The sequence below is a fragment of the Gracilinanus agilis genome, chromosome X, assembly GCF_016433145.1.
Source record: "Gracilinanus agilis isolate LMUSP501 chromosome X, AgileGrace, whole genome shotgun sequence".
NCBI classification, from domain to species: domain Eukaryota; kingdom Metazoa; phylum Chordata; class Mammalia; order Didelphimorphia; family Didelphidae; genus Gracilinanus; species Gracilinanus agilis.
This window is the reverse complement of record NC_058136.1, coordinates 66,216,986-66,243,426: the sequence shown is the minus strand read 5'-3', so window position 1 is coordinate 66,243,426 and position 26,441 is coordinate 66,216,986. Positions and strand designations below refer to the sequence as shown.

Genomic DNA, 26,441 nt, shown 5'->3' with positions numbered 1-26,441 from the left:
GTACAGAGGAAAGAGTGGTGGAGTTGGAGGACTTGGATTCAAATCCCACCTTTGCTTCTTACTACCTTTGTGATCTTGGGTAAATCATTTCTCCTCTTTAGATCCTAGTTTCCTCCTCTGTAAAATGAGAGTTGGACTAGATGGACACTGAGATCCCTTCCACTTGATCCTAAAACACTTAGCCTCTCTGGGCCTCAGTTTCCCCCCTCTGTCCAATGAAAAGGTTGAACTAGATAGTCTCTGAGGTCTTTTCCACTTCTAGGTCTATAATCCTATGCACTACTTTGGCAATTTACTTGACATTCTTGGCCTCGATTTCCTCCTTTGTAAAAGGAGGGGAATTGGACTAGATGGTCTCCAAGATTCCTTCCAACTTTGGGACCATGTGTGCGACATTGAGCAAATCATTTCACTTCTCTAGGCTTTAGTTTCCTTATCTGGAAGTGAGAAGGTGGGCTTGATGGGACTTCTGAGGTTCTTTGCAGCTTGGATCCTATAAGAATTGTGGGAATTGTGAGGTGAGTCTAAGAAGAAAGATGGGGACAGTAATTGAAAGAAAATCAGCTGAACGGTTAGAAGAGTCTAGAAAATCTGGTGGGTGTAACCTAGTAGAATAGAAGACATGAGTGGAAAGGAGGCCAAGTGAGTGATCTGATTACTTAGCAAGAGCTCCAGGGCCATGGGATTTCCAAGTTGTTGCCCATGGTGAACCACAGTGGGACCATCAAGGAACAGCCTTGGGAACCATCATAGGGATGGCTTCTACCTTCGGCTTGGTCTAATAAGATAGTGCATAGGGGGCAGCTGGGTAGCTCAGTGGATTGAGAGCCAGGCCTAGAGACGGGAGGTCCTAGGTTCAAATCCGGCCTCAGACACTTCCCAGCTGTGTGACCCTGGGCAAGTCACTTGACCCCCATTGTCTACCCTTACCACTCTTCCACCTATAAGTCAATACACAGAAGTTAAGGGTTTAAAATAAAAAAAAATTAAAAAGAAAGAAGATAGTGCATATCTTACGCATATACCACGGGATGGACCCATCCTAGAAGGATGCTATGAAGTAGCATCCCTTCCCTTACCCTTGGCAGGAGTGGTATGATTTTATTATATGTAGTCTCGGAAACCTAGAGGAATATTTTCCAGCTCCCTTGGAAACCAACACATGTAGAGGAGGAGAAAAAGACCCTAAGAACAGGATTGGGCTGGGTTCCTTTCTGCCTAGGGTCCTACTGCCTCCCTGATCTCTGACCTATACATTCTCATATTATTCCCTTGGCCCGCCTCCATTCTATATACTCCCTCCCCTGTGTTATGGTAAAGGAAGTAAAAGAAGAAAGCAGGAAGAGCAGGGCAGAATGCCAGTTCCTTCTTGCTTACTTCCCTTCTCCCACCCCCTTGACTCTTGACTCTTGACGAGACTGAGACATTTTGATGTAGAAGTTTCCCTACCTCCAAACCCTGGTATATCCAAATGGGGGTCGTCCTCCTGCAACATGGCTTCACCTAGAAAAGGTGTAGGAAAGACAAGGTAGCAGGAGTTGACCCCTGGAAATAGCATCTCCCCATCTCATCCATTCCTCTCTCCAGCCATTCATGAGCCATCATGACCTAACAGTGATGTTCTAAATGCTCGAACCCATTGATGTTCACATCTTTCACCCTTCTTCGAGGAGCAGACCTGCACGTGCCCCTAACCATCAGTCCAAATTGTTCGGAGACAGCAGGGCACCCATTGCTGACTCCCTGTGGCTCACAGTGTAATATCGTGGACTTTCTTGGCAGGTAAATACTGCAATGCACGAGGCCAAGCTCATGGAAGAGTGTGATGAGCTGATGGAAATCATCCAGCAGAGGAAACAGGCGATTGCAGTCAAGATAAAAGAGACCAAGGTGAAGGATGACATTTCACTGAGTTGGCAAGGGATGCCAACCTTGCAAATGTCATTTGCTATAAGTAGTAGGTGATGGACTGTAGTGCCGGGACCTCAGAGTAGCAGTTCTTTGGATGATGCCATGCCCCGCAGAGAATGCTCAAGCCTAGAATATGTGTTCTCCACCTCTTTTATTTTTTTTTGTGAGACATAGGATCCCCCCAAATTGGAGAATAAGTTCTGATCTGATTAGAATACTCAAATTTCATTGGTTCACAGATTCTGGAAGAGGGGCAGAGGACGAAAGGGAATGGGAGAAGTGGCCAACTGGGAGGGCCAAGAGGATATTAAAGCGCCAACCAAGTCTGCAATCTTCTCAGTTGTTATAAACGTGGAAGTACCAGAGAGGCTTATGTTAGTATTTATTTCTTGTTCTCATTTTTTACAAGGGTTCAGTGGATAGAGTTGCTGGAGTCGGAGTCAGGAAGACCTTGGGTTCAAATCCTACCTTTGGCACATACCACAGGAAAGTCACTTTGTTGTTTGGTCATTTTTCAGTCATCTATGACTCTTTGTGACTCCATTTGGAGTTAGTTTTTTTGGCAAAGATACTGAAGTGGGTTGCTATTTCCTTCTCTAGCCCATTGTACAGATAAGGAAACTGAGGCAAACAACATTAAGTGACTTGCCCAGGGTCACATAGCTGGTAATTGTCTGAAGTCATATTTGAACTCGGGCAGAGGAGTCTTTTGGACTCCAGACCCAGCACTATATCCACTGCAGAACCATCTAGCTGCCCATGAAGTCACTTTTACCTCTTTGTAAAATGAAGTGGTTGTTCTAGTTCTAAGTCAATAATTCTATGAAACCGTCCTAGGACAAGTTACTATCTACTGTTCTTCTTTTAGAGGTACTATTCTACAGAGTATTGCAATAATAGGACAATTATTATTAACGATAGCCTATGAGTTTGATGATCGAGTATTGCTGCCACAGTGGGATAATGTGGTCTTTCTTCACAAGTTGAAGGTAACCAGGTCCCCTCTCCCAGTTTAATTAGAACGGTATTTATTATGTGTCTCCTGCGAGCCTAGCGGTGACATGGACTGTGGGACACAGAAGAGAAATTTCTTACGTAGTCTGCTCTCTAGGAGACAAAAGCCTAAACCACAGGAAAGTTAGAAACCAAGTGTAAGGTAGCATATAACAGAGGGTTTAATAAAATGTAATCAGATGCTAAACTGTCTGATCCAGCCGACAAGGGATAGCAGCTAGTTCTTTGATTTCATTAGAGGGAGCTCCCGCACGAAGAAGTTCTCTATCGACACAGGTCAGCACCTTCTTTGAAACTTATAGACTTCCAAGCCCTTGGTAGGTTAAATGACTTGCCCCAAGTCACCCAATCAGTATGTCCGAGGTAGGAGAATATCAGGAAGCAAAGAGAAAACTAGAAATTGTTTTGGGAAGGTTTTCTGGTAGACTTGGGAAGGACCTTTGGACTGGTGGGAAAAAATGAGAGAGATCATTTTTAGCAGGGGAAATAGCATGAGCAAAGGTGAAGGGGGGACGGGAATGAGAATGGTGTATATGGGGAACAGTAAGAGACTGGCCTAACTAATGGAAGGTACCAGTTGAGAAGCAGTGAATGGTTCTGTTGGGTAGGTAAGGTGAGGAATGATTATAGAGAGCTGTGAATGCCAATGGTGGAGTTTCGACTTGATCCTATAGGCAGTGAGGAACCACGGTCAGTCTTTGAGCAAAAGAGTTTACAGTTTTTTTACAGTGTGTGAGATGCTTTCATCAGGGAGACCATTTAGGAAACTATTTTAGGATTCTGTGCATGAGGATGAGAGCCTGAAATAAGTTCATGGTCGTAACAGAAAGAAAAAGAGAGAGAAAGAGATAGGAGAGACCTAAAAATGGAAAAAGAAGAGTCAAAAATGATTTCCAGGTGTTTAGCCCAGAGTCTATGTGATTTTATTCTTCTCACTCTGACAATAACAACATAGGTGATTCTATGTTCATACTGTGCATATAGTGAGAGAAGCCATATGGTAATGAAATGTTCCTTTCTGATGGAAGATGACTCTGTCCCATGGGGAGCGGATCTAACCCTCATAGGCATGAAGTTGCTAGAAGCACAGATATATGAACATACAGATATTATACACACTATGCACTCACATAAAGGAGTAAATAGGTGAGAATGCATGGCATGCTGAATGAACACTTGACTGGGTAGGTTGATGGGAGAAGTAGGGGGCTGGCTGAGAGAGCAGGAGGCAAGAGGATGATGGAGAAATTTACTGGATTAAAAGTTTGATCACAGGAGTCATATTTTGGGGATCCCCCAGACATTAAGTTTCATCTGGGTTGTTTTCAATGGAAGACTTTGTGTTTTTACACTTTTCACTTGACTCGTTTTTTGAAGGTGATGAAGCTGAGGAAGTTGGCACAGCAGGTTGCCAATTGCCGACAATGTCTAGAACGTTCAACAGTCCTCATCAACCAAGCAGAGCGCATCCTGAAAGAAAATGACCAGGCACGATTCCTACAATCTGCAAAAAATGTCGTGGAGAGGTGAGTGAGTCAGTCAGTCTGTCTGTCTGTCTGTCTGTCTGTCTGTCTCTCTCTCTCTTTCTCTCTTTCATTCTCTGTCTCTTTCTCTGTCTCTGTTTCTCTGTCTCCGTGTCTCTGTGTCTTTGTCTATCTCTCTCACATTCTCTGTGTGTGTGTCTCTCTCTCTCATTCTCTCTCTCTAGCTTATTTGATCCTATTCAGACATGTCTGTTAGCAGCTGCCACCTGGGCATCTCACCAAATCCACTGAGAGCAAGTAACAGTGCCGTTCCTTGTTCCCAGTTGCTTGTAACTGTACAAGTAACAGTGCTGTTCCTTGTTCCCAGTGGTGAGCCCTGTGAGTCACTGGAGGCCTCTTGTCCAACACCATCTGCCATTCCTCTGCTCCCCAGCCCAGCATTTGTCTGCCTCCACCAGCCACTGCCATAGCTCCCCAATGCTGGTCTATGGTTGGAGTTGCCTGAGCTGGTTGGTTTCAGAGTAGGGCCCGGAGGAACAGTTGGCTTCGACTTTACCTAACTAAGCCTTCTTATCTTCATTTAGGTAATCCCCACAATAATCCTTCCTGATGAAGCAGGGTCCCTTGTATTTACTTAGAACAGCATGGCAGATAACACTGGACGTCTGTCTTGAGTGCTAGTGTCTTCTTATCAGCTGCGTGAATCTGGGCATGCCAGTCTTCTCTGGCCTTTACTTCCTTATCTCTTGAACAAAGATGACATTATTTACACTTTGGGCCTCACAGAGGTACCATGAAATGCTGGAGGAATGCCAGCCATTTTTCTAGTGCCCGAGACTCAAAAAGACCAAAGCAACTTGCCCAAGGATAAGTCGGTGGCAAAGCTGGGAGAGATCATTAGATGTATTTCCAACTTAGCCACAGCAGCGAGGAAGATGATTCTCTTCTTAGTCGCCAAACGTTGCATGGAAGACGGTGAGATGACAAATGAGGCTACTAGATAACGGAGCCACAGTCTTTGATTGCAGCCCTTTAGGCATCTGCTTATATCCACAGCTCTGCCCACTTAGGGGACCAGCTCAAGGAAGCTGAGCCATGCAGTATTTGTGTTTTGCCTCTGTGAAACATGGTATAAGGAAGGGTGTGAGCGTATAGACCTCTCCAGACACTTGTCTCACTCTCCCAGGATTGATGCGGCAGCATTCTGACAATTCTCTTTCCAAGTTCTCGACACTTTGGCAAGTATTTATTGTGTCTTCTATGCCAGCCATTGTCCTAGCTATGAAAAGGGATAATGATGATATGAGAGCAACAGTGGGGTGTGTACGGTAGTGATGTGACGGTGATGGTGATGTGACAGTGAGAATGGGGCCAATGACACATAGCGATGGTGATGGACAGTCCTGCCATTGATGGCCGAGTTGGTGTTAACAGGAATGCTGGTTTGGTTGTAACAGTGAGAGCAGCATTGGCGGTGGTATTGATGTGACAGTGACGATGGTGTCAATATGACAGGAACAGCGGTGCTGATGTTGAAAGGGATACTGATGTGGTAGCGTGGGGCTGCTGATGTCACACACACAGTGATGGCAGTCATACCAGCAATGATTGTGTCAACATAACAGCGAAGGTAGTACTGATGATGGTGCATTGAATTGATGGTGGTGGTGCCAATGTTGCCATAATGGTATTCATAGAATAACGGTATTCTGGTTGACGGGGATGCCGATATGATAGTTTATGTAATTCTGATGCCATATGGCAGTGGCAATGGGGATCAGTGTAGAAGCTTTGGCGGTTCTCGTGCCAAACCGATGTTGCTCCTCTTGATTAGCATGGATTCGCATTAGGATAGTGGTAGTGATGAGAGAGCAATGGCGGTACCAATTCCTGATGGTGATGTGACGGTCATGATGAAAGTGGTGAAAGTAGTGGGAATATTGTTGATAGTGGCGATGTTACAGTCATGGCGGATGTTGACTGTGGCACTAGTGACAGCATTACGATGGGGGTGGTGATGGTAATGAGAGAGCGATGGCAATGCTGCTCCCTGATAGTGATGATGGTGCTTAGGTGAAGTGGTGAGGGTATTGTTGATGCCATTGTCACCAGGGTGGGAATGTTACAAGATGGAAGTGGTGATGGGACATTAATTGTGGCACTATTGAAAGCATTGTGATGATGGTGGTGATGCTTCAGTGATGACGGTGACATTTAGAGCATTGTGGCGGTGGTGGTGTTCTAGATAGCACTGTTACAGAGGTCATGATATCACAGTGATATTGGTGCCAATGTGACCGTTATTGTGGTGATGATATGATAGTAATAGTGCTGCTGACAGTGAAGTTGCTACTTGCAGCCAGTGTCCTCATTAGCCAACCAAAACGCATCCCAAAAGATTCTTTACTCCAGTTGCCTCGCCCTTACCACTCTTCTGCCTTAGAAACACTTTAAAACTGAATAAAAGAGCAGCTGGGTGGTTCAATGGATAGAGCACCATCCTTGGAGTTAGAAGGTCCTGGGTTCAAATATGGCCTCATACATTCCTACTTGTGTGATCCTGGGCAAGTCATTTAACCCTCATTGCTTAGCCCATACCACTCTTCTGTCTTAGAATCAATACCAAATATTGGTTCCAAGGTAGAATTGTGGTAACGGCTAGGCAATGAGGGTTAAGTGACTTGCCCAGGGTTACTCAGCTGGAAGTATCTGAAACCACATTTGAACCCAGGACCTCCCATCTCTCAGCCTGGCTCTCATTCCACTGAGCCACCTAGCTGCCCCCTGCTGGTATTGTTCTTAAGAGAGAAGGTAAGGGTTTAAAAAGAAAGAAAGAAAATGACTAGGCAAGATTCCTATAGTCTGCAAAAAATGCTGTGGAAAGGTGTGTTCTCTCTCTCTCTCTCTCTCTCTCTCTCTCTCTCTCTCTCTCTCTCTCTCTCTCTCTCTCTCCCTCTTTCCCTCTCTCCCTCTCTCCCTCTCTCCTTCTCTCCTTCTCTCTTTCTTTCATTCTCTCAAAGCAGATGTCTGGTCTTGTGAAAAGAGGCCAGTTTGTGAGCTATTTGATCCTATTCAGACATGTCTGTTAGCAGCTGCCACCTGGGCATCTCACCAAATCCACTGAGAGCAAGTAACAGTGCCGTTCCTTGTTCCCAGTTGCTTGTAACTGTACAAGTAACAGTGCTGTTCCTTGTTCCCAGTGGTGAGCCCTGTGAGTCACTGGAGGCCTCTTGTCCAGCACCATCTGCCATTCCTCTGCTCCCCAGCCCAGGGAAACTGAACCCTGTTATGTTTGTGTTTGTCTTTGTGGAACATGGTAGAGTGGTTTGAGCCTCTCCATTTCAAACAGATCAATTCAGCAAACGTTTATTAAGCACCAGGCTCTATGTTAGGTGGTAGATATAAAGAAAACTGTCCCTGCCCTCATGAAACCTGTATTCTATTGGTGGAAAATACACATACAGATAACTTAATATAAAACCTATACATGATAAAATTAGTTTTTATAATGGGGAAGGTACAAGCATCTGGAGAGATCAGTAAAAGCCTTATGTTCCAGGTGGTGCTTGAGCTGAGCCTTGAATGAAGTAGTCATTTCAAAAGGTGGATGAAATATATTCTAGGCTTGGGTCATGGAAATAAGGACATGAGAGGGTAACTTGTAGGTCAACAAGATGGAAGACTAGCCACTTTATCCAATATTCACAATCTCTCCAATCTCTCCAAAGTAGTAATTGTATGAGAGAGATAAAGGAATTTCACCTGTTGACACGGTCTAAGATCCCAAGAATCCTAACTAGATAAAACTCAGTTCTGCACCATTCACCTCATCCTATCTCCATTTCCTTCCAACAAGGAAAATCAAAAGCCAGAAGCTTGTTCTGGCTGGGACTGCAGTGTTTCAGGACTTTGTATTGCAACAGTCTTTAGCTAGAGGGACAGAGGGAACTAGAGCAGGATGTCAGCATGTGTTTGGCTCCATCAGGTCTGAAGCAAAGGAGAAAGGCATGCAGCTGCAGCCAGTTCTGCCTCCCTAGAAGTCCCTTGGGACAGAGATCAAGACCATTGATCCCTGAATTGCATAGCATGGAAGAAGGCTGAGACTTAAGGTTCGGTCCCCAGGGAAGCTGCCATCAAAGAGGAAGGAGTCAAAAAGGGAGTAATAGGAGAATATAAGGAAAAAAGACTGAAATTACCAAAGATCTCAAGATGAAGAAAACTTATTTAAAGACTTAGAATTGGAGGTTTTCCAAAAGTACATGACTAGTCAAAAAAACTTAATGCACTGATCTGAGAAATAATGCAAAAAACCTGCCCAGAACTTCTGAACATAGAAAGCAAAGTGCCAGTTGAAAGAAGCCACAGATCACCTCCCAAAAAACCCTGTGAGGCAGTCTCCAAGACTCCAACATTTTCAATGATAAAGAATGAATTTTGCAAGTGAACAGGAGAAACACTTTTGAATAAGAAGGAAAGAGAATTAGAATAACACAAGACTATTCTAAACCCACCAGAAACCACTGAAGGAAGTGGAATAAGGTGTTCCCAACAGCAAAAAATGCTCCAGAAGTAACCCAAGGAGCCCCATTCTGCAAATTGTTCAGTGAAAAAGCATTTGCAGTATTCCTGCAAATTCCTACAAAGAAAACTATACCTCAGCAGACTACTTTGCAGGCATCCCAGACAACAGAACTGTAAGAAAGGTAAACAAATACAGTGACCAGGGAAGGCACAGGTGATGAAATAAATTGTTCCAGAAAAAAGGGGAAAGACATCTATGGAGTTAGCAACAATGACAAAGTAACAAGAGAAAATAGCGAATGATTTCTACCTTAAAAGTGTAACGGGCAATATGAGTAAAGGCAGAAGGCAAATATAAGTACCGGTGGCAAACAAAAAATAGAAGCATTTTGGCTGAATCATCTAATTTATTCTCCACAGTGACTTTTTCAAACCTTCTTTTCTCTTTTTTTAGGCTTCCCATGGCACTCCCTTTCCCTACCCTCTCAATTGAGGCCCTTAGCTAAATCTTTACTGAGAAAACCAAAGCCATTTGCCTTTAGCTCCATCTTGTCCCATCATAGTCTTCTTACATCCTTCTTTTATTCCCCACTATCTCCTCTTTTACTCCAGTCTCTCATGAAGAGGCAATCTTTCTCTTTACCATCATCAACCACTTATATGTTCCTTTAATTCCATCTTCTCCAGCAGATTATCTGGCCCTGTTATTATACTCCCTTTCTCATTAGCAATGTGTTCCATCCATGATGCCTACAGTGAAATTTCCTCCATCCTTGAAAATTACTTGAAAAATCCATCTGCATTCAATTCCTCCCCCTACTCTCCTTCCATTCTCTTCTAAATCCTTTGCAATCTGGCTTCTCACCTCATCATTCAACTGATGCTATTCTCTCTAGTTACCTAATTGTCTAATCTAATGGCTTCTCCTCAATCCTCATCCTTTGGGACCTCTCTACAGCATTGAACATTGTTGATAGCCCTCTTGTTTTCAATATTCTCTCTTGTCTGAGTTTTATGGCACTGCCTTCTTGGTTCTGCTCTTGCTTGTCTCCTCTTCCTCAGTATCCTTTGCTGATTCATAATAGGCGTATGCCCTAAGGCTCTGGCCTAGGCCCTCTTTTCTTTTCTCACTTGGTAACTTCATCAAATCCCATTGGTTTAATCACTGTCTCTATGGAGGTCACACATGTACATGTATACATATTACATGTATATGCATATATGCACACACATATATTATTAATAATAATAATAATAATAATAGCCAACATGTATATAGCATATACTGTGTGCCAGGCACTGTGCTAAATGCTTGACAATTACCATCTCTTTTGATTCTCACAATAACCCTGGAAGCCTAGAGATGGGACGTCCTGGGTTCAAATCTGGCCTCAGACACTTCCTAGCTGTGTGACCCTGGGCAAGTCACTTGATCCCCATCGCCTAGCCCTTACCACTCTTCTGCCTTGGAGCCAATACACAGTATTGACTCCAAGACGGAAGGTGAGGGTTTCATTTATTTTTATTTATTTATTTTTATTTTTATTTTGAATACTTTCTCCTGGTTACATATTTCATGTTCTTTCTCTCTCCCCCAAACCCCCAGAAGGTAAGGGTTTTAAAACAAAATGAAACGAAACGAAACCCCAATAACCCTGGAAGGTAGGTACTGTTATTATCCACATTTTACACATCAGGAAATATGGAGGCAGGCAGAGGTAAAGTGACTTGCCCAGGGTCACACATCTAGTAATGATCTGAGGAAGAATTTGAACTCGTCAATCTCTTAGGCTTCGGTCCTATATTATCACCTGGAACGTTTCGGATTGGATGTACCAAAGGCATCTCAAAATCAACATACTGAGAACAAACTTGCCCGTTATCTAGCCACTGAACCTATTCCTCATCTAAACTTCCTTATTTCTGCCAGGGGCTTTACCATCTCTCTATTCTAGTTTTTTTTACCTTATCCTCCTTCACTCCTCATTGTCTGAACTTATCCAACATATCTGAAATGTTGCCAAATCTCGTCATTTCTCTTTCAATAATATCTCATCCCTACATCCCCTTCTCTCCAGTCACACAGCCGGCTGCCTAATAAAGGCCCTTATCTCCTGTCTGGTCTGTCACAGTAGCCTTATATTTGGATTACCTACCTCAAAATTCTCCCCAGTCCATCTTCCACATAAATGCTGAATTAATATTCTGGAAGCCTAGCCTTTACCATGACCCATACACACACATATGCATACTCAGGAAACTCCAGTGACTCACTTTTACCACTAGGATCAAATCCAAACACCTCTTTTCACATTTGTTCAGTTGTTGCTATTCAGTTGTTGTTCAGTCATTCAATTACGTTCGATTCTTTGTGACCCCATGGACCATAGTACACCAGGTCCTTCTATCTTCAATTTTGGCATTTAACTCTCTTAAAAAAATTAGCTTCTTCCTATCTATTTAACCTTTTAACACATCATTCCCCACGATGTATCCTATTGTCTAACCCTGTGTTGGTGAATCTATGGCACGTGTGCTAGAGGGGCCACTCAGAGCCATCTCTGTGGGCACATGCGCCATCGCTCCAGCACAAAGTTCACCAGAGTTCATCCCTAGAAAGCCGGAGGGACATGAGGCTGGGCTGCTCCCCTCCCCCTCTCCATAGGCACCTAAAAACATTTCTCACATCACTTGCCTAAACCTAAAAGGTTTGCCATCACTGGTCTAGCCATACTTACCTTCTTGCTATTTCCTCATGTACAGTATACCATACCCGTGCCTTTGTACAAGCTACCCCCAATTCCTGAGATAGTCTCTTGCCTCAGTTCATTTCTTTGAATCCTTGGTTTCCTTTAGTACTTAGCTCAAGGACCACCTTCTCATGAAACCTTGGCTGGTTCCCCTAGCCTTCCCATCTGAGGTTGCCTTATTTCTACCTTGTATGTATTTTTGTATGTATACATGTTGTCTCCCCACTAGAAAGTCAGTTTCTCGAGGACAGTGACAGTATTTGCTTTTGTCTTTTTATCTCCAAAGATCAGGGCCATGGCTGATAAACAGTAGGAGTTTAATAAATGTTTGCTTCATTGGCTTTAACTGCCAGATGAAGAAGTCTGTATTTTTTTAAACCCTTATCTTCCATCTTGGAGTTAATACTGCGCATTGGCTCCAAGGCAGAAGAAGGGTAAGGCCTAGGCCATGGGGGTCAAGTGACTTGCCCAGGGTCACCCAGCTGGGAAGTGTCTGAGGCCAGATTTGAACCCAGGACTTCCCGTCTCTAGGCCCGGCTCTCAATCCACTGAAATACCCAGCTGCCCCTAGAAGTCTGTATTTTATCATAGAGGCAGTAGGGAGCCTGTGAAAATTAAGTAGGAGTGACATGGTCAGCCTTGGACTTTCCAAATATCAATTTGGCAGCTATACAGAGGAGGGATTGGAGAATAGAGAAACTAAAAGCAGGTAGAACAATTAAGAGACTATCACGATATTACTAGTATTTGATGATACAGGCTTGAACTTGGGTGGTGTCCCATGTGAATGGAGAAAAGAGAATGGGAATAAGAGATGTAGTAGAGAGAGAATCAAAAAGATTTGGCAGCTGATTAGATAAACAGGGTGAATGAGAATGAGGAGTTGAATATGGCACTGAGGTTTTGAACCTTGGTAACCGTAAGGATGATGATGCCCTTGACAGGAAAAGGCAAGTTCTTATTAAGAGTGTGTTTGGGAGAAAAGATGAGTTCTATTTCGGAAATGTTGAATTTCAGATATTTTATGGGGCATCCAATTTGAGATATTCGGTAGCTAGTTATGATACCAAAGTAGAAAGACTGGGGCTAGATGTGTAAATGGATGGATGGACAGATGGATAGATAGATAGAGACATACATACATACATAGATACATACATAGATAGATGGATGGACAGATGGATAGATACACAGATACACAGATAGATGGATGGATGGATGGATAGATAGATAGATAGATACATACATACATACATACATACATACACAGATACATAGATAGATGGATGGATGGACAGATGATGGATAGATGGATGGATGGATAGATAGACAGATAGATAGATGAATGGACAGATGGATAGATACACAGATATACAGATACATAGATGGATGGATACATACATACATACACAGATACATAGATAGATGGATGGACAGATGGATAGATAGATAGACAGACAGACAGATACATAGATAGATAGATTGGATGGACAGATGGATAGATACACAGATATACAGATAGATAGATGGATGGATACATACATACATACACAGATACATAGATAGATGGATGGACAGATGGATAGATGGATGGATAGATAGATGGATAGATAGACAGACAGATACATAGATAGATGTATGGACAGATGGATGGATAGATAGATACATACCTATATAGTTTTCTGTAGAGGGATGGTAATTGAATTCAAGAGAGCTGATAAGATCACTGAGAGAAATGGTGTGCAGAAAGAAAAGGGATGCTAGGCAGAACCTTGTGGTATACTCACAAAGAAAACTGATAAATAGTGACCAGACAGGCAGAAGAAGAGAGACAGCAGTGTCGTGAAAAGCCATGGTGAGACTATCCAGGAGGAGAGAGTAGACGACAATGTCAAATGCTGAAGAGAGGACCGAAAGAATAAGGACTGAGAAAAGGCCGTTGGATTTAGCAATTACAGAATCATTGATAACCTTGAAAAGAACAGCTTTTATTGATTGATGAGATTGGAAGCCAGATTGCAAGGGTTTGAGAAATGAGTGAGAGCCAAGGAATAATTCATTATCACCAAGTTGGATTTATACCAGGAATGCAAGGATAGTTCAGCATTGAGAAAACAATATAATTAATCATCTTAAAAACAAAAACATTCAAAACTATGATTATCTCACTAGATGCAGAAGAAAGCCTTTTCAAAATACAGCACTCAGTTTATGCTAAAAAAAACCCCAACAACATATGGGCATAGAGGGATCTTTTTTTTAACAACATAAAAAGTCTCTAAAGCCAAAAATCAAGCATAATATACAATGACAGCATACTAGGAAGTTTCCCAATAAATATAATCATAGAGCAAAGATGGCTACTCTCCCTACTTCTATTTCATTTCATTCTAGGCATTCCATCAGAAAGAATTTAAAGGTATAAAGAAAAGGAAAACTATACGATGATCATTATTTGCTGATGACCAGTTGGCCTAGATAGAAAATCAGGAAATATACTTTGAGATAATCACTTCAGCAAAGTTGCAAGTTACAAAATAAACCCATAAAAATCAGTAGTATTTCTATATAGTAATAACAAAATTTAAGAAGTAACAATAGAATGGTAAGTACAAAATATTTGGGGAGTGGGACAGTTAGGTGGCCTAGTGGATAGAGCCCTAGGCCTGGAGTCGGGAAGACCTGGGTTCAAATTTTACATCAGATACTTCCCAGCTATATGACTCTGGGCAAGTCACTTAACCCCAGTTGCCTAGCCCTTACCTCTCTTCTTCCTTGGAACTGATACTTAGTATCTATTCAAAGACAGAAGGTGAGGGTTTTTTAAAAAATTAAATAAAATATTTTGGGAGTCAGTTTACCAAAGCACACTCAATAATTGTTGCGATTCCATTCCAAAGTGTTCCATAAACAGCTTAAGTGGCTTGGAGCAACATTCAGTGTACATAGCTGGGGCATGCCGATATAATAAAAATGATAGTCCTACTAAAGGCAATTTACAATTTTAATGCTATGCTAACCATCAAAGGAATACTTTATGGAACTCTATAATAATAGTAATAAAATATTCAATTGGAGAAACAAGAGGGATGAAGAGACATTAGCACTTCCAGACTTTTTCCAAACTCTATTATAAAGTGGCAGTCATCAAAACCATTTGGTAGTGGTTAAAAAATACAAAATTAGATCAACGAGACAGACTAGATGAGAGAGGATCAGAAACAATGGAACTCTAACCCATTGTTTGATTATTTCTGCCAGACTGCTTTCTAGTTTTCCCAGCCTTTTTTTTTTAACCAAACAGGGAGTCCTTTCCCAAGTAATTTATATTTTCAAGTTTATGGGAAGCTGAAATTAGGAGAGTGATGGGTGCGGTAACATCAGAAGAGCGTTGACACAGATTATAGAAATGTGGCAGTAAGAGATCAGTGATGCTTCTGATTGTAGAGACGGCGACGTAGATGATGGTAAGGTGGCAATGTCTGCAAGATGATGGGACTGAAGGTGGGGATGATATCGTGGTGGTGGTAAGGAGATGGTGCTGCTGATGGTAGTGTGATGGTGATGTTGGTAGTAATGTGATACTGATGATGCTGATGACCTTTTGTTGTTATTTAGTCCTTTCAGTCACATCCATGACTCCATGACCCCATTAGGAATTTTCTTGGCAGAGATACTGTAGCGGTTTGCCATTTCCTTCTCCAGCTCATTTTATAGATAAAGAAACTGAGGCATACAAGGTGAAGTGACTTGTCCAGAGTCACACAGTTAGTAAGTGTCTGAAGCCAGATTGAAACTCAGGAAGATGAGTCTTCCTGACTCCAGACCTGGCACTCTATCCACTTGCAGAGCCACCTAGTTGTCCTTGTATTGACAATATTGTTATAATAACAATGGTGGCTTGGCAGTGATGAGATTAACGATGGTAGTATCCTAGGGGCAGCTCGTTGGTACTGTGGCGATTAAAGCACCAGACCTAGAGTCAGGAAACTGAGACAAACAGAGATTAAGTGACCTGCCCATGGTCATACAGCTAGGAAGTATCCGAGACCAGACTTGAACCCAGAACCTCCCATCTCCAGGCCTGGCTCTATCCAAAGAGCCACCTAGCTGCCCCTATATCCATCTCCTTAGGCAACATTTTTTCCCTCCTTGTTGGATTTGTTTCTCTTTAGTCTTCCAAATTTCCTTCATCAGAGTTTTCCATCCTTCCTAGACCTGTTCAAGTTTTAACTATGGGATCCTGTCTAGCCTTCCCCTGAACACTTCACAATCTGCTCTCCCCAAATGGTAGGGGAAAGAACATATCTGGTGACTCCCAACATTCCTTTCCTCTTTTCCGAACTTCGAAATCGAATCTCTCCATGAGATGCAAACTGCGTGCTCTAGAACAGAAAAGGTAGAGCCCAGTATGAACTAGATTATTGACGTAATGAGAAGCCAGTAGTAAAAAGGGCCCTTGGCTTGGAGTCAGGAGACCTTTGACAACTGGCTTGCATGTTGACTTTCTGTGTTACGTTAGACAAGTCCCTTAAACTCTCTGAGCCTTTTTCCTCACCTGGAAAAGAGGGACAACATTTGTTTCACTTTGCTTATTAGAATTCTTGTGAGAAAGGTGCTTTAGGCATTAACTTAAAAGCAGGAGAGAAACGTAAGCTGCTATCTCAGGCGAGGCTTTTACTTGCTGAGCTAGGCTATGGTGGATTTCTTTTTTTATAGAATCGCTATGGTTGCTCTTATCAATCCTTCCGTGGTTTCACTGGACTGGCTCTGTTGACAATGGCAACCTGACAAATTAGGAAAGGGGAGGAGGAGGAAGAGGAGGAGGAGGAGGAGGAGGAAGAAAAGAATCTATTTGCTTCTTAGAAATGAAGCTTGGGGGAAGGGTATAGATGAGCCAGAGAATCTCAGAGCTGGGACGGTCTTCACCCTATTTGGTCCAACCCCCCTCTCAAACGCGTGTCCTCTCTCCAACCTCTCTTACAGGATGTCATCCCTTGATGACAATATAAGAGGAAATGTGGTGTGTGCCCTAATTGACCTCTGCTAATTAAAACAAAAATTGTTGGGCTACCTCAAGAAAATCATTTGTCTTAAGGGTTATGATGTGTTAAGCAGGCAGAACATCTAGCTAAGAGGGTTTTGTTATTGCCTTTTTTCCTACCTTGCTAAATGAAAAGTCAAATAGATGAAAGTCGCAAACCCCTTCTGATGTATGTTGATATACTTTCCTCTCTTTCAGGGTTGCTATGGCAACTGCATCCTCTCAAGTTCTCATCCCAGACATCAATTTTAATGATGCTTTTGAAAACTTTGCTTTAGATTTTTCCAGAGAAAAGAAACTGCTGGAGGGGCTAGATTACTTAACAGGTATGGAAATATTGTTTTTATTTCCTATTTTCCTCTTGTCTTTTAAGGGTTGTTTTCCTTTGAATTAAGGGTGGGAGGAGGTAATGTTTAATGTGGACAAAAATCTGCTCTGCCCTACTTTTTTAGTGCCTGAATTGTTCCTGAAGATAAATTGGGTTTAAAAACTTTACAAAGTTAAATTGGGTTTCGTCTGAGTAGAAGAGAAAGATGCCTGGAACGCTGTCAGCTTAGAACAGTGATGGTGAACCTTTTAGAGATCAAGTGTCCAAATTGTACCCTCATGCTGCATGTGAGCCCACCCCCTTACCCCACACAGGAGAGGGAAGAAGCATTTCCATTGGGCTGTTGGCCAGAGGGGCAGGCGATATGAGAAATGTCCTCAGGCTTAGTGGAGAGGGGGAAGGGAGCAGCCCCCTCTGGCACGCATGCCATAGGTTTGCCAACATGGCTTAGAACATCTCCAATCAAATCATCAAACTTGAGTTTAACACTCACAATGTGTCGGGCACTCTGCTAATGGCAGGGATACAAGGGAAGGTTAAAAACAATCTTGGTTCACATTGTAATGGAGGAGACAACCTTGTTGAGCAAGCAGTAAAATTCTGAACTGTAATGAGATTGTGTTTTCCTTTGGATCATCCAAAGTTGGGAAGAGGATAGAATCTTAATAGGAAGAGAGGGTGGAAGGGTTATGGGGCATAAAGCAATTGTAATAGATTTAGAAAATGCTGTTAAGATAATTAATTTAGGTTTTGTATCCCAGATTAAGTTGAAGGGCACCCTAATTGGACTAGACGGCTCCTGAGGTCCCTTCTAACTCTAGATTTAGCATCCTATATATGACCTTGGACAAGTCACTTCAGCTTGATGGGCCTCAGTTTCCCCCTCTGTAAAATGAGAGGGTTAGACTAGTTGGCCTCGAAAATCTCTTCTAGCCTTAGATCGCGTAGCCTATGCTTGCCAAATATTTTTAGTCTCCTTTCTCTGGAAGGAAAAATACCAGCTGGGTGTCTTCTTACCCGGCTAGCAGTGACATTCTGCTGTTTTCATAATGATAGCTTAATTAAAGGCTTGCCTGTGAAGACAACTCTATTAGACTTTGAACATAATTAGACCAAGAGCCCTGGTCCCTAGACTCAGAGGATGAGAGGATCAAAGATTGAGAGCTGGATGAGATTTTGAAGGCCATCGAGTCCAATACCTTCATCCTACAGATAACAAAGTTGAGGTCTGGAAAAGTAACTGACTTGACCAGGGTCACACAGGTACTAAGTGGGAGGTCCCTTGACTCTAACTCCAATTCCATTTCCTCTGGACCACGTGGGGTTGGGATGAGGCGTTTGGATGAGGCTAAAGCAATGATAAAGTAAATGCAAGTACGGAAGTAATACTTATGTAGAAATTGGGCTTCTGGTGACTTGAGGCATTCAGAATGTAGCTAAGAGCCCAAGATGCCAGTGAGAAATAGGGGCTCCACGTGGCTTCTTAGCAGCCAAAATCCATGTCGCAGAGCCCACGTGCTTTATTTGACCAACGTCAATGAGCTCTCTTCACTCGGCCTTCATTCAGGGTCTCTTTACTCATGTGTCGCTTCCAGTTCTAAGAAGCTTAGTTATATGGTTGTCTAGTCCATGGCCTAAAATGGCAAATTAGAAGGGAAGCTTTCAAAGGCCATCTATGAGAAGTGAGAAGTGACAAATGATGGACACAACAAAGGAGGAAATTTAGAAATATCGAAAGAAGCCCCGGGTGGCCAGGTGCTTCAGGGGATTGAGAACCAGGCCTGGAGATGGGAGGTCCTGGGTTCCAGTCTGACCTCAGATACTTTCTAGTGGTATGACCCTGGGCAAGCCACTTAACTCCCATTGCCTAGCCCTTACCACTCTTCTGTCTTGTATTAATTCTGAGACAGAAGGTAAAGGTTTAAAAAATGGAAGGGGTCAGCTAGGTGGCTCAGTGGATTTGAGAGCCAGGCCTGGAGTTGGAACGTCCTGGGTTCAAATCTGGCCTCAGATACTTCTTACCCTGGGCAAATCACCTAACCCCAAATGCCTAGTCCTTACCGCTCTTCTGCCTTAAAACCAGCACACAGTATCAATTCCAAGACAGAGAGCAAGGATCTTAAAAAGAAAAAGCCCATGGGGCAGCTGGGTAGCTCAGTGGATGGAGAGTCAGGCCTAGAGACAGGAGGTCCTAGGTTCAAATCTGGCCTCAGACACTTCCCAGCTGGGTGACCCTGGGCAAGTCACTTGACCCCCATGGCCCACCCTTACCACTCTTCCACCAAGGAGCCAATACACAGAAATTAAGGGTTTTATAAAAAAAAAAAGAAAAAGCCCCCCAAACTCAAAAAGAACAACCAGTCCAGGGCTATTCAGTGTTAGGTCAGAGACCCAACTAGTACCTCAGTAGCCTAGATAGGGAATCTCACTGTATTACAGCCCAGTGTAATAATTAAGGCTAATTAGGACAGCCCTGAGTCATCAAGAAAAGGTTAAATGATATTCATTGTGCTCTCTCTGAGAAAGAGTACAATTTTGTAGATTTTAATTAAAAATGGCCAAATGAATCAAGAACAGTCATATAGCTGAAAGGGCAAGAAGCTCTCTTCATCTAGGAAATTCACTCATGTCAATTTCATCCCTGAGGATGCTCATGGGTACTCTATAACTGCAAATGATGTGCCTTCTCTGCATTATGGGGAGAAATTGGAGGGGACAGTGGGCTGTTTGCTTGGAAAACAAGGGAAATGGGCAGAACTACTGAATGGTTCAAAACAGGGTTTTTTTTAATACTTGATTTTTATTTATTTATTTTTAAATTTTAAATATTTTATTTTTTTAGAAAAATTTCCCATGGTTACATGTTTTTACTTTCCCCTTTCCACCCCCCCCCCATAGCCTACGCACATTTCCACTGGCAAAACCGTTTTTTAAAATGAGAAGGATGAAATGAGAAAGATAGAGTCAGGAGTTTTAGAGGAGAGCCCCCGAAAAGGCTCAAATGTTTTAGTCAAAGCTAGTTTGGAGGAAATTGAGTTTCAGGGAGAAATTAGGAGCTGGGTGGCAGATGATTGTAGAAAACAAAGGGGTGCCTACACTAGACGGTGCCTATGACATCTCCCTGCAGAGTTGCAGGGAAGGCAGGTAATGGGAAGATCAAGAATTCTCCCTGGGTTTATATTTATTCATTTAGGTTTGAGGTAATGCCAGTAAGGGAAACCAGTGGAATGAGGGCTGATCTTAGAGTCAGGAAGATCTGAATTCGAGTCCTGCTTCTGACATACTATCCGTGTGACCCTGGGCAAGTCTCAGCCTCTCAAAGAACTCAAACAACTGTAAGAAGACTCGTTGCCGGGCAGGTGTTAATTTGCACTGGTAGAGGACATTTCCTCACTAGGAGGCCCAGAGGCCAGTGAAATCCCAAGTGTGGACTGTGATTTTGAGAGAAAGGCAAAACAAAGCTTTCTTCTCAAATAGGGAAAAATCTCGGCTGTTTTCTTTCCTCCAGTATCTGTGTCCGTCAGACCTCCTCGTGTAGAGGAGGCATCTGAGACAGTCCATTCATTCGGGGCCCAAAGACACTTTTGCCTGAAATTGCCAGGCAGTGGGAGCAAAACTTTTGGGGGGAGGTGGAGAAGAGGGAGAGAGGTAGATTGAAGTCTCATTTTTCAGTTTCAAGTTGTACAGGTAGATGCGCCCTAAGCATTCTCCATAAAGAAAACATATTCATTAAGAAGATGAAAGCCTGAATGGCACTGAAGAAAGAGCGTTGGCTCTGGAGTTAAAGGATCTGAGTTCAAATCCCAGGTCTCCCATTCACTACATGTATGAAATTGAGCAAATTACTTAGCCTCCTTGGGCCTCAGTTTCCTCCTTTTTAAAATGAAAGGGTTGGGGGGCAGCTGGGGAGCTCAGTGGATTGACAGTCAGACCTAGAGACGGGAGGTCCTGGGTTCCAATCCGGCCTCAGACACTTCCCAGCTGTGTGACCCTGGGCGAGTCACTTGACCCCCATGGCCCACCCTTACCACTCTTCCACCAAGGAGCCAATACACAGAAGTTAAGGGTTTAAAAAATTTTTTTAAAAAAAATGAAAGGGTTGGACTTGGTGGCCACTGAGGGTCCTTCTAGTTCTAGATCTAGGATCCTATGTGTGACCTTGGGCAAGTCACTGGCCTTCAGTTTCCTGCTCTGTAAAATAAGGGGATTGGGCTAGCTGGGCCCCCGAGTTCCCTTCCAGCTTGAGCGCTGGGCCATACGTTAGCAAAGGCAGCGGGAAGAACTACCATAACGACCCCAAGCTCAGAGCCCCCTCCCCCTGCCCTCATTGTTTGTTCTTTCTCTACAGCCCCCAACCCACCGTCTATACAAGAAGAACTCTGTACTGCTTCCCATGACACTATCACCGTCCACTGGCTCTCGGAAGATGAATTCAGCATCAGTTCCTATGAGCTGCAGTACACCATATTCACTGGCCAGGCTAACTTCATCAGTAAGTCATGGTGTGGTTGGGGCCTGTGGCCAGAGATAAGAAAATGTAAGGAAGCAGTAAGCTGCTCAAGATTGACCGGGGCTGCACGAGGCAAGTGTTTCCAAACCGTCCTGTGTCGCTGAGCCCGGTGTTTCCCAGGCAGTGGCGGCCCCAGCAGTGCGCCTCTGAGCACTGGGAGGCTCCCACTGATGTATATCATTGCACCTTCAGCTCCCGCCCTCCCTCTCCAATCCATGTCCTGCCACCTTCCCTAACGGGGACTCAGCTTGGAGCCTGTCTCCAAAGTAGGCAGCCTGTGACCCCTCAGATCATGGGGGGACATTTCTGGGTTGGGGGTGCATGTGTGGCTTTCTCACTCGGACCCTTCCTTTCCATCGTTGTGGTCAAACATGCTTCGCAAAGCCCTACTTCTCCCGGTCACTGGTTGTCATGGGTGGACATGACAGTTACCCCTTCCCCCCTGTCACTTTTCTTCCTCCCTCCCTCCCTCCCTCCCTCCCTTCCCTCTCCCCCTTGTGAATCGGGAGGAGTTTACAAGTGGGCCACAGGATGTGAAGCAGTGCTTTAGCCCCAAATGTGTCCGTCCCTGGCTCAGACCTCGAGCTTGTTAAAACAATATGGCGCCAGGACCCATCAGCCATCAATTAGGGATGTTGGAAATAACAACAAAGGGGAATTAAAGTGTGTGTGTTGTGGGGAGGGGGGTGGATCCAATTTCCATGCAGAGGCAGTCCTCATGGGACACCAGCATTGTTTTCACCATTGTTTCCATCTTTATGTTTCTGCCTTCTTGGCCAATGTTGAGGGGAGTTTCCCAGACAAGAGTCATTCAGTGGGCTGCCAACCTTGGGGAATCCTGCAGATCAAGCTGAAGGCACTCAGCCCAGGCAACCCCCCAAGAAGGGACCAGGCAGCTTTTAAATAGGTCAAAGGTATTTTTGCTTTTGCTTTAAGGGTTCTTTGTATAGGAAGCTTTAGAGACTAGCACTAAAGCAGTCACTAAGCACCTACTGTGTGCTAGGCATCGTGCTGAGTATGGGGCTACAAGTACAGAAAGTGAAGCCCATGCTCCTCCCGGGGAGCTCACAGCCCGAAGGGAGAGACAACATGTACAGATGTGAGTGCGTTCAGAATAAATGCAAAAAGAAACACAAGACAGGGAAAGACGGTACTAGCACTTGGCACGGGATAGGGCTCGATGTAGAAGGTACAGTGCTAAAGCCGTGCCTTGAAGAAGAGAAGGAAACTATGAGGTGGCAGGGAGAAGGGACTGGATTCCAAATGGAAGGCACAGCCAATACAAAGGCCTGGAGATAGGAAATAGATAGGAGGAGCATGCTGGCCTACAGCTTGCTATAATACTAGGAATTGATTGTGAAAGTGGCCACTGTGGTTTAATGGACACGCAACCAGGGAAAGATGAAACGACCAAGGAAACAAAGGTTTGGCCTTCTGGGCATATCAGTTTATTAAGCAGCGAGTGCCAGTTGCCCGACAAATCGGGACTAAGCCCCTTCCTCAGTTTAGGGCTGGACCCAGAATACCGAGGAGGACAGACTTTCAACACAACGAATCAAATAAGATCAGTTAATTAAAAGGAAACAATACAATATTAATCTGATTTCTAATTGGGTGAAAGATTAGGGACCTCCCAAGTTGGGAGGTAACTCCCTTAATTTTCTTACAGAGAGAAGGCAAAACTTGAGCCCCGACTCTGCCGCTTCTTAGCTACGTGACTTTAGGTCCAATCACCTAATTTCTTTGATTCAAGTGAGGTTTGCCCCAACTGTCTAATGTGAGAATTAAATGATGGAGTATGTACATGAAAATACTTCCTAAAGCCTGTTTGCAGGGTGGTTCTTGAAAGCTGGTCATTCACACCACCTCCAATTTTCTCCTGGCATCTAACCTTGTCCCAGAGCTACCACTAAGTGGCCCCGTAGACTGGTGGAAGTTTCTTCCCCTTACCTTGGCACTGCCCAAATTTTGGTAGAGTTCACAAATAATGCGATCATCCAAAAGGCAGATGGCTGGAGAGAGAAAGGGAGACTGGCTGACTTTATCTCTCCAGTGTAGGCCCTTCCTTTCAGAGGAGTAAATCGAGACCCATCTACACCTTTTCGTCCTCTTGACAAGTCGCTCCTTGTCTACATCCTCCTACCCAATGTTCTAGTGATCTTCTCTAGATCTTCAACCATATCCTCAGCCCGCTTTTCCAATTATGCCATTCACAGAAGAATTGACTCCCAGAGTTAGAGGGAACCTCAGCAGCTATCTAAGTCTACCCCATTTCTCGAAAAAGAATGTCCTCCTTGACATCCCTAATAAGTGACTCTCCACCTTGTCTTCTAAGACCTCCAGGGAAAGGGAATCTACCACCTTCCATAGCAGCCCATTCTACTTTGGGAGATGTTGTCTTGGTCAGAAGTTCTACTTGACACCTTGTCCGAAGCCCCATCCACCCATCGCCTCTTGCCTCTAATTCTACTTTCTGTGTCGAAACAATAAGTTCACTTCTTCTCCTATATGAGAGTCTTTCAGATACTTCAGATGATAGATTTAGAGCTGGAAGAGACCTCAGAGATCACCTAAATCAACCTCCTTATTTTACAGATGAGGAAACTGAGGCATAGAAAGATTAAATGACTTGTCCACAGTGACACAGCTAGTAAGTAGTAGTCAGGCTTGAAGACATCTACATTATCTTCTCCAGGTCAACTATCCTCATTCTCTTCAGTCAGTTCTGACATGGCATGGTCTTAAGGCCCTCCCTTTACATCCTAGATGCCTCCTCTGGACCCTTTCCAGCTTAGCAGTGGCCTTCCTAAGACGTGGCTTCTAATACTGAACTGAGCACCCCAGATAAAGCCCAATCTAGGCAAGAGCACATTAGGGCTATCATCATTTCTCTCATCCTGGACACTATGGCTCTCTTAATCCAATCTAAGATCACATTCACACTTTGAGTAGTCATATCCCACTGTTGGCTTATATTAAGCTTGCAGATCATTCATGCCCCCCAGATCTTTTTTATAAAAGGAATGTCTAGCTTCATCTCACCATCTGTATTCAGGAAGTTGATTTTTTTGAAGCATAAGACTCTATTTGCCCCTATTAAATGTCATCTTCAATTTGGGCCAAATTTCTAGCCTGTTAAATTCTTTTTTAGTCCAGCCTCTGTCATCCAGTGTGTTAGCTGGGCCTCTAGGCTTTGTGTCATTTCAAAATCTGATAAGCACGCCACTTCACCTATCTGTTCCATGACATCACTAATCAAAATGACAAACAATCCAAATTGCAGATCTTTTGTCACACACACACACACACACACACACACACACACACACACACTTGAGGGTATAGTGGATAGAGCTGGACCTGGAGTCAGGAAGACCTGAATTTCAATCTTACCTCTCTAACTTTGTGACCCTGAACAAGTCACTTACATCAGTTTCTTCATCTATAAAAATGAGGATCAGAGTAACACCTACTTCCCTGGCTTGTTGTAAGGATTCAATGAGATAATATTGGTAAAGTGCTTAGCAAGCCTTAAAGTGCTATAAATCTTGTCTCTAAGAATAGGATGAGAAATTTTGTCAATTTTATGCCACTTCTTTTGTGCAAGTCCCCTTTGGGACCACACTGAAACCAGCTAGATCCATAAACATTTCTCCATTGCTATCTGGATCACCCACAATTTTTATTCTACTGAAATTATGGCATTCTGTGGTTTGTAGCCATATAGCATGACTGTTGGCTTCGGAAGTACAAGAGTAACATAGAATTGTTTAAACTACTATGGAGTTTCCCATAATTCAATTCACCCTGCTGTCTTTCTCAGCTTTGTCTTGGCTAAGTTCACTGACTATCTGCAATGTATCTAAATTTCTTGATAAACTCATTCTGTGGGCTACCCATCCTGCTGCATTTCATAATTTAGCCAAATAGGTATTTGCCATCCACTTGGTTTGTCCTGTGTGGATAGTTAGGCTGAATCATTTTGAGTGATTATGGACTCATTTAGGAGAGTCTACAATACTTTGAGTACTGATGCAATTAACATAATGTCATCTGCAAATGGGAGCATTTGAAGGGACTCACTATCCGTAGTGAACCTTTCTATTTGGATTCTGTATAGGATCTCCTCCGTGATAGTGGTAAACACCTTTGGTGAGTATCCATCCCCCTGTTTCATGCCTTGCTTGATATAAATAATTAAAAAAATCATTGAACAGTTTTTTGCCATGGTTGTCACGTATCAAGAAATCTTATATGACCATAAGAGATGTTTGGGAGGTATCCTCTTGAAGGAGAGCCTCTAAGGTGGCATCTTGCTCCACTAAATCATTTGATTGTTGTTGTTTTTTTTAACGATCAAACAACAAACAGATCTTGTATTCTTGGTACCTTTCATTTGTGTGACTGAAAACCCAAAATTGTTCTAGAGATTCTTCTACAAAATCCTTCCTGTTCCCTTCTCATCTTTTCAACAATGATATCCTTGATAGAGGCATTACGATGTAGTGGATAGATATATCCGTCCTTGAAGGCACGAAGAGCCTAGTTCAGGTCTTGTTTTTGTGTAGTCCAGGCTGTGTGACCCTGCCCAAGTAACTTATCCTCTGAGTGCTCTGGGCAACTCTTTAAGACTCCTAAGGTGCAGAGGAGGTGATGACCTATGTTGGTAGAGACATTTCCCTTTCTAAGAACTCTCTAAATAAACCAATGAAATCATAGGTCTAGAGCTTCCCACTCTCCTTGATACCTACATAAGTCATTCTCATAAAGATTCCATAGACAGGAAGAAGGCGCATGTGTTCTCAGTTTCTTCCTGATTTCTCTCTCTTGTATATAGTATGCCATGTTAATATGTTAAATATTTAACATCAATACATTT

General features: G+C 43.3%; 1 protein-coding gene across 1 annotated transcript in view; it reads left to right on the top strand.

Moving 5' to 3' along the window:
- The first annotated feature begins 1,769 nt into the window (after window positions 1–1,769).
- Window positions 1,770–26,441, top strand: part of MID2 (midline 2) — a 38,894-nt gene continuing 14,222 nt past the window's right edge. Inside the window, exons 1-4 of the mRNA XM_044682560.1 lie at window positions 1,770–1,890; window positions 4,303–4,451; window positions 16,923–17,050; window positions 21,401–21,544. Of these exons, the coding sequence (XP_044538495.1) occupies window positions 1,795–1,890; window positions 4,303–4,451; window positions 16,923–17,050; window positions 21,401–21,544 (517 nt within the window). The 5' untranslated portion in view covers window positions 1,770–1,794. The remainder of the gene's footprint in view (window positions 1,891–4,302; window positions 4,452–16,922; window positions 17,051–21,400; window positions 21,545–26,441) is intronic.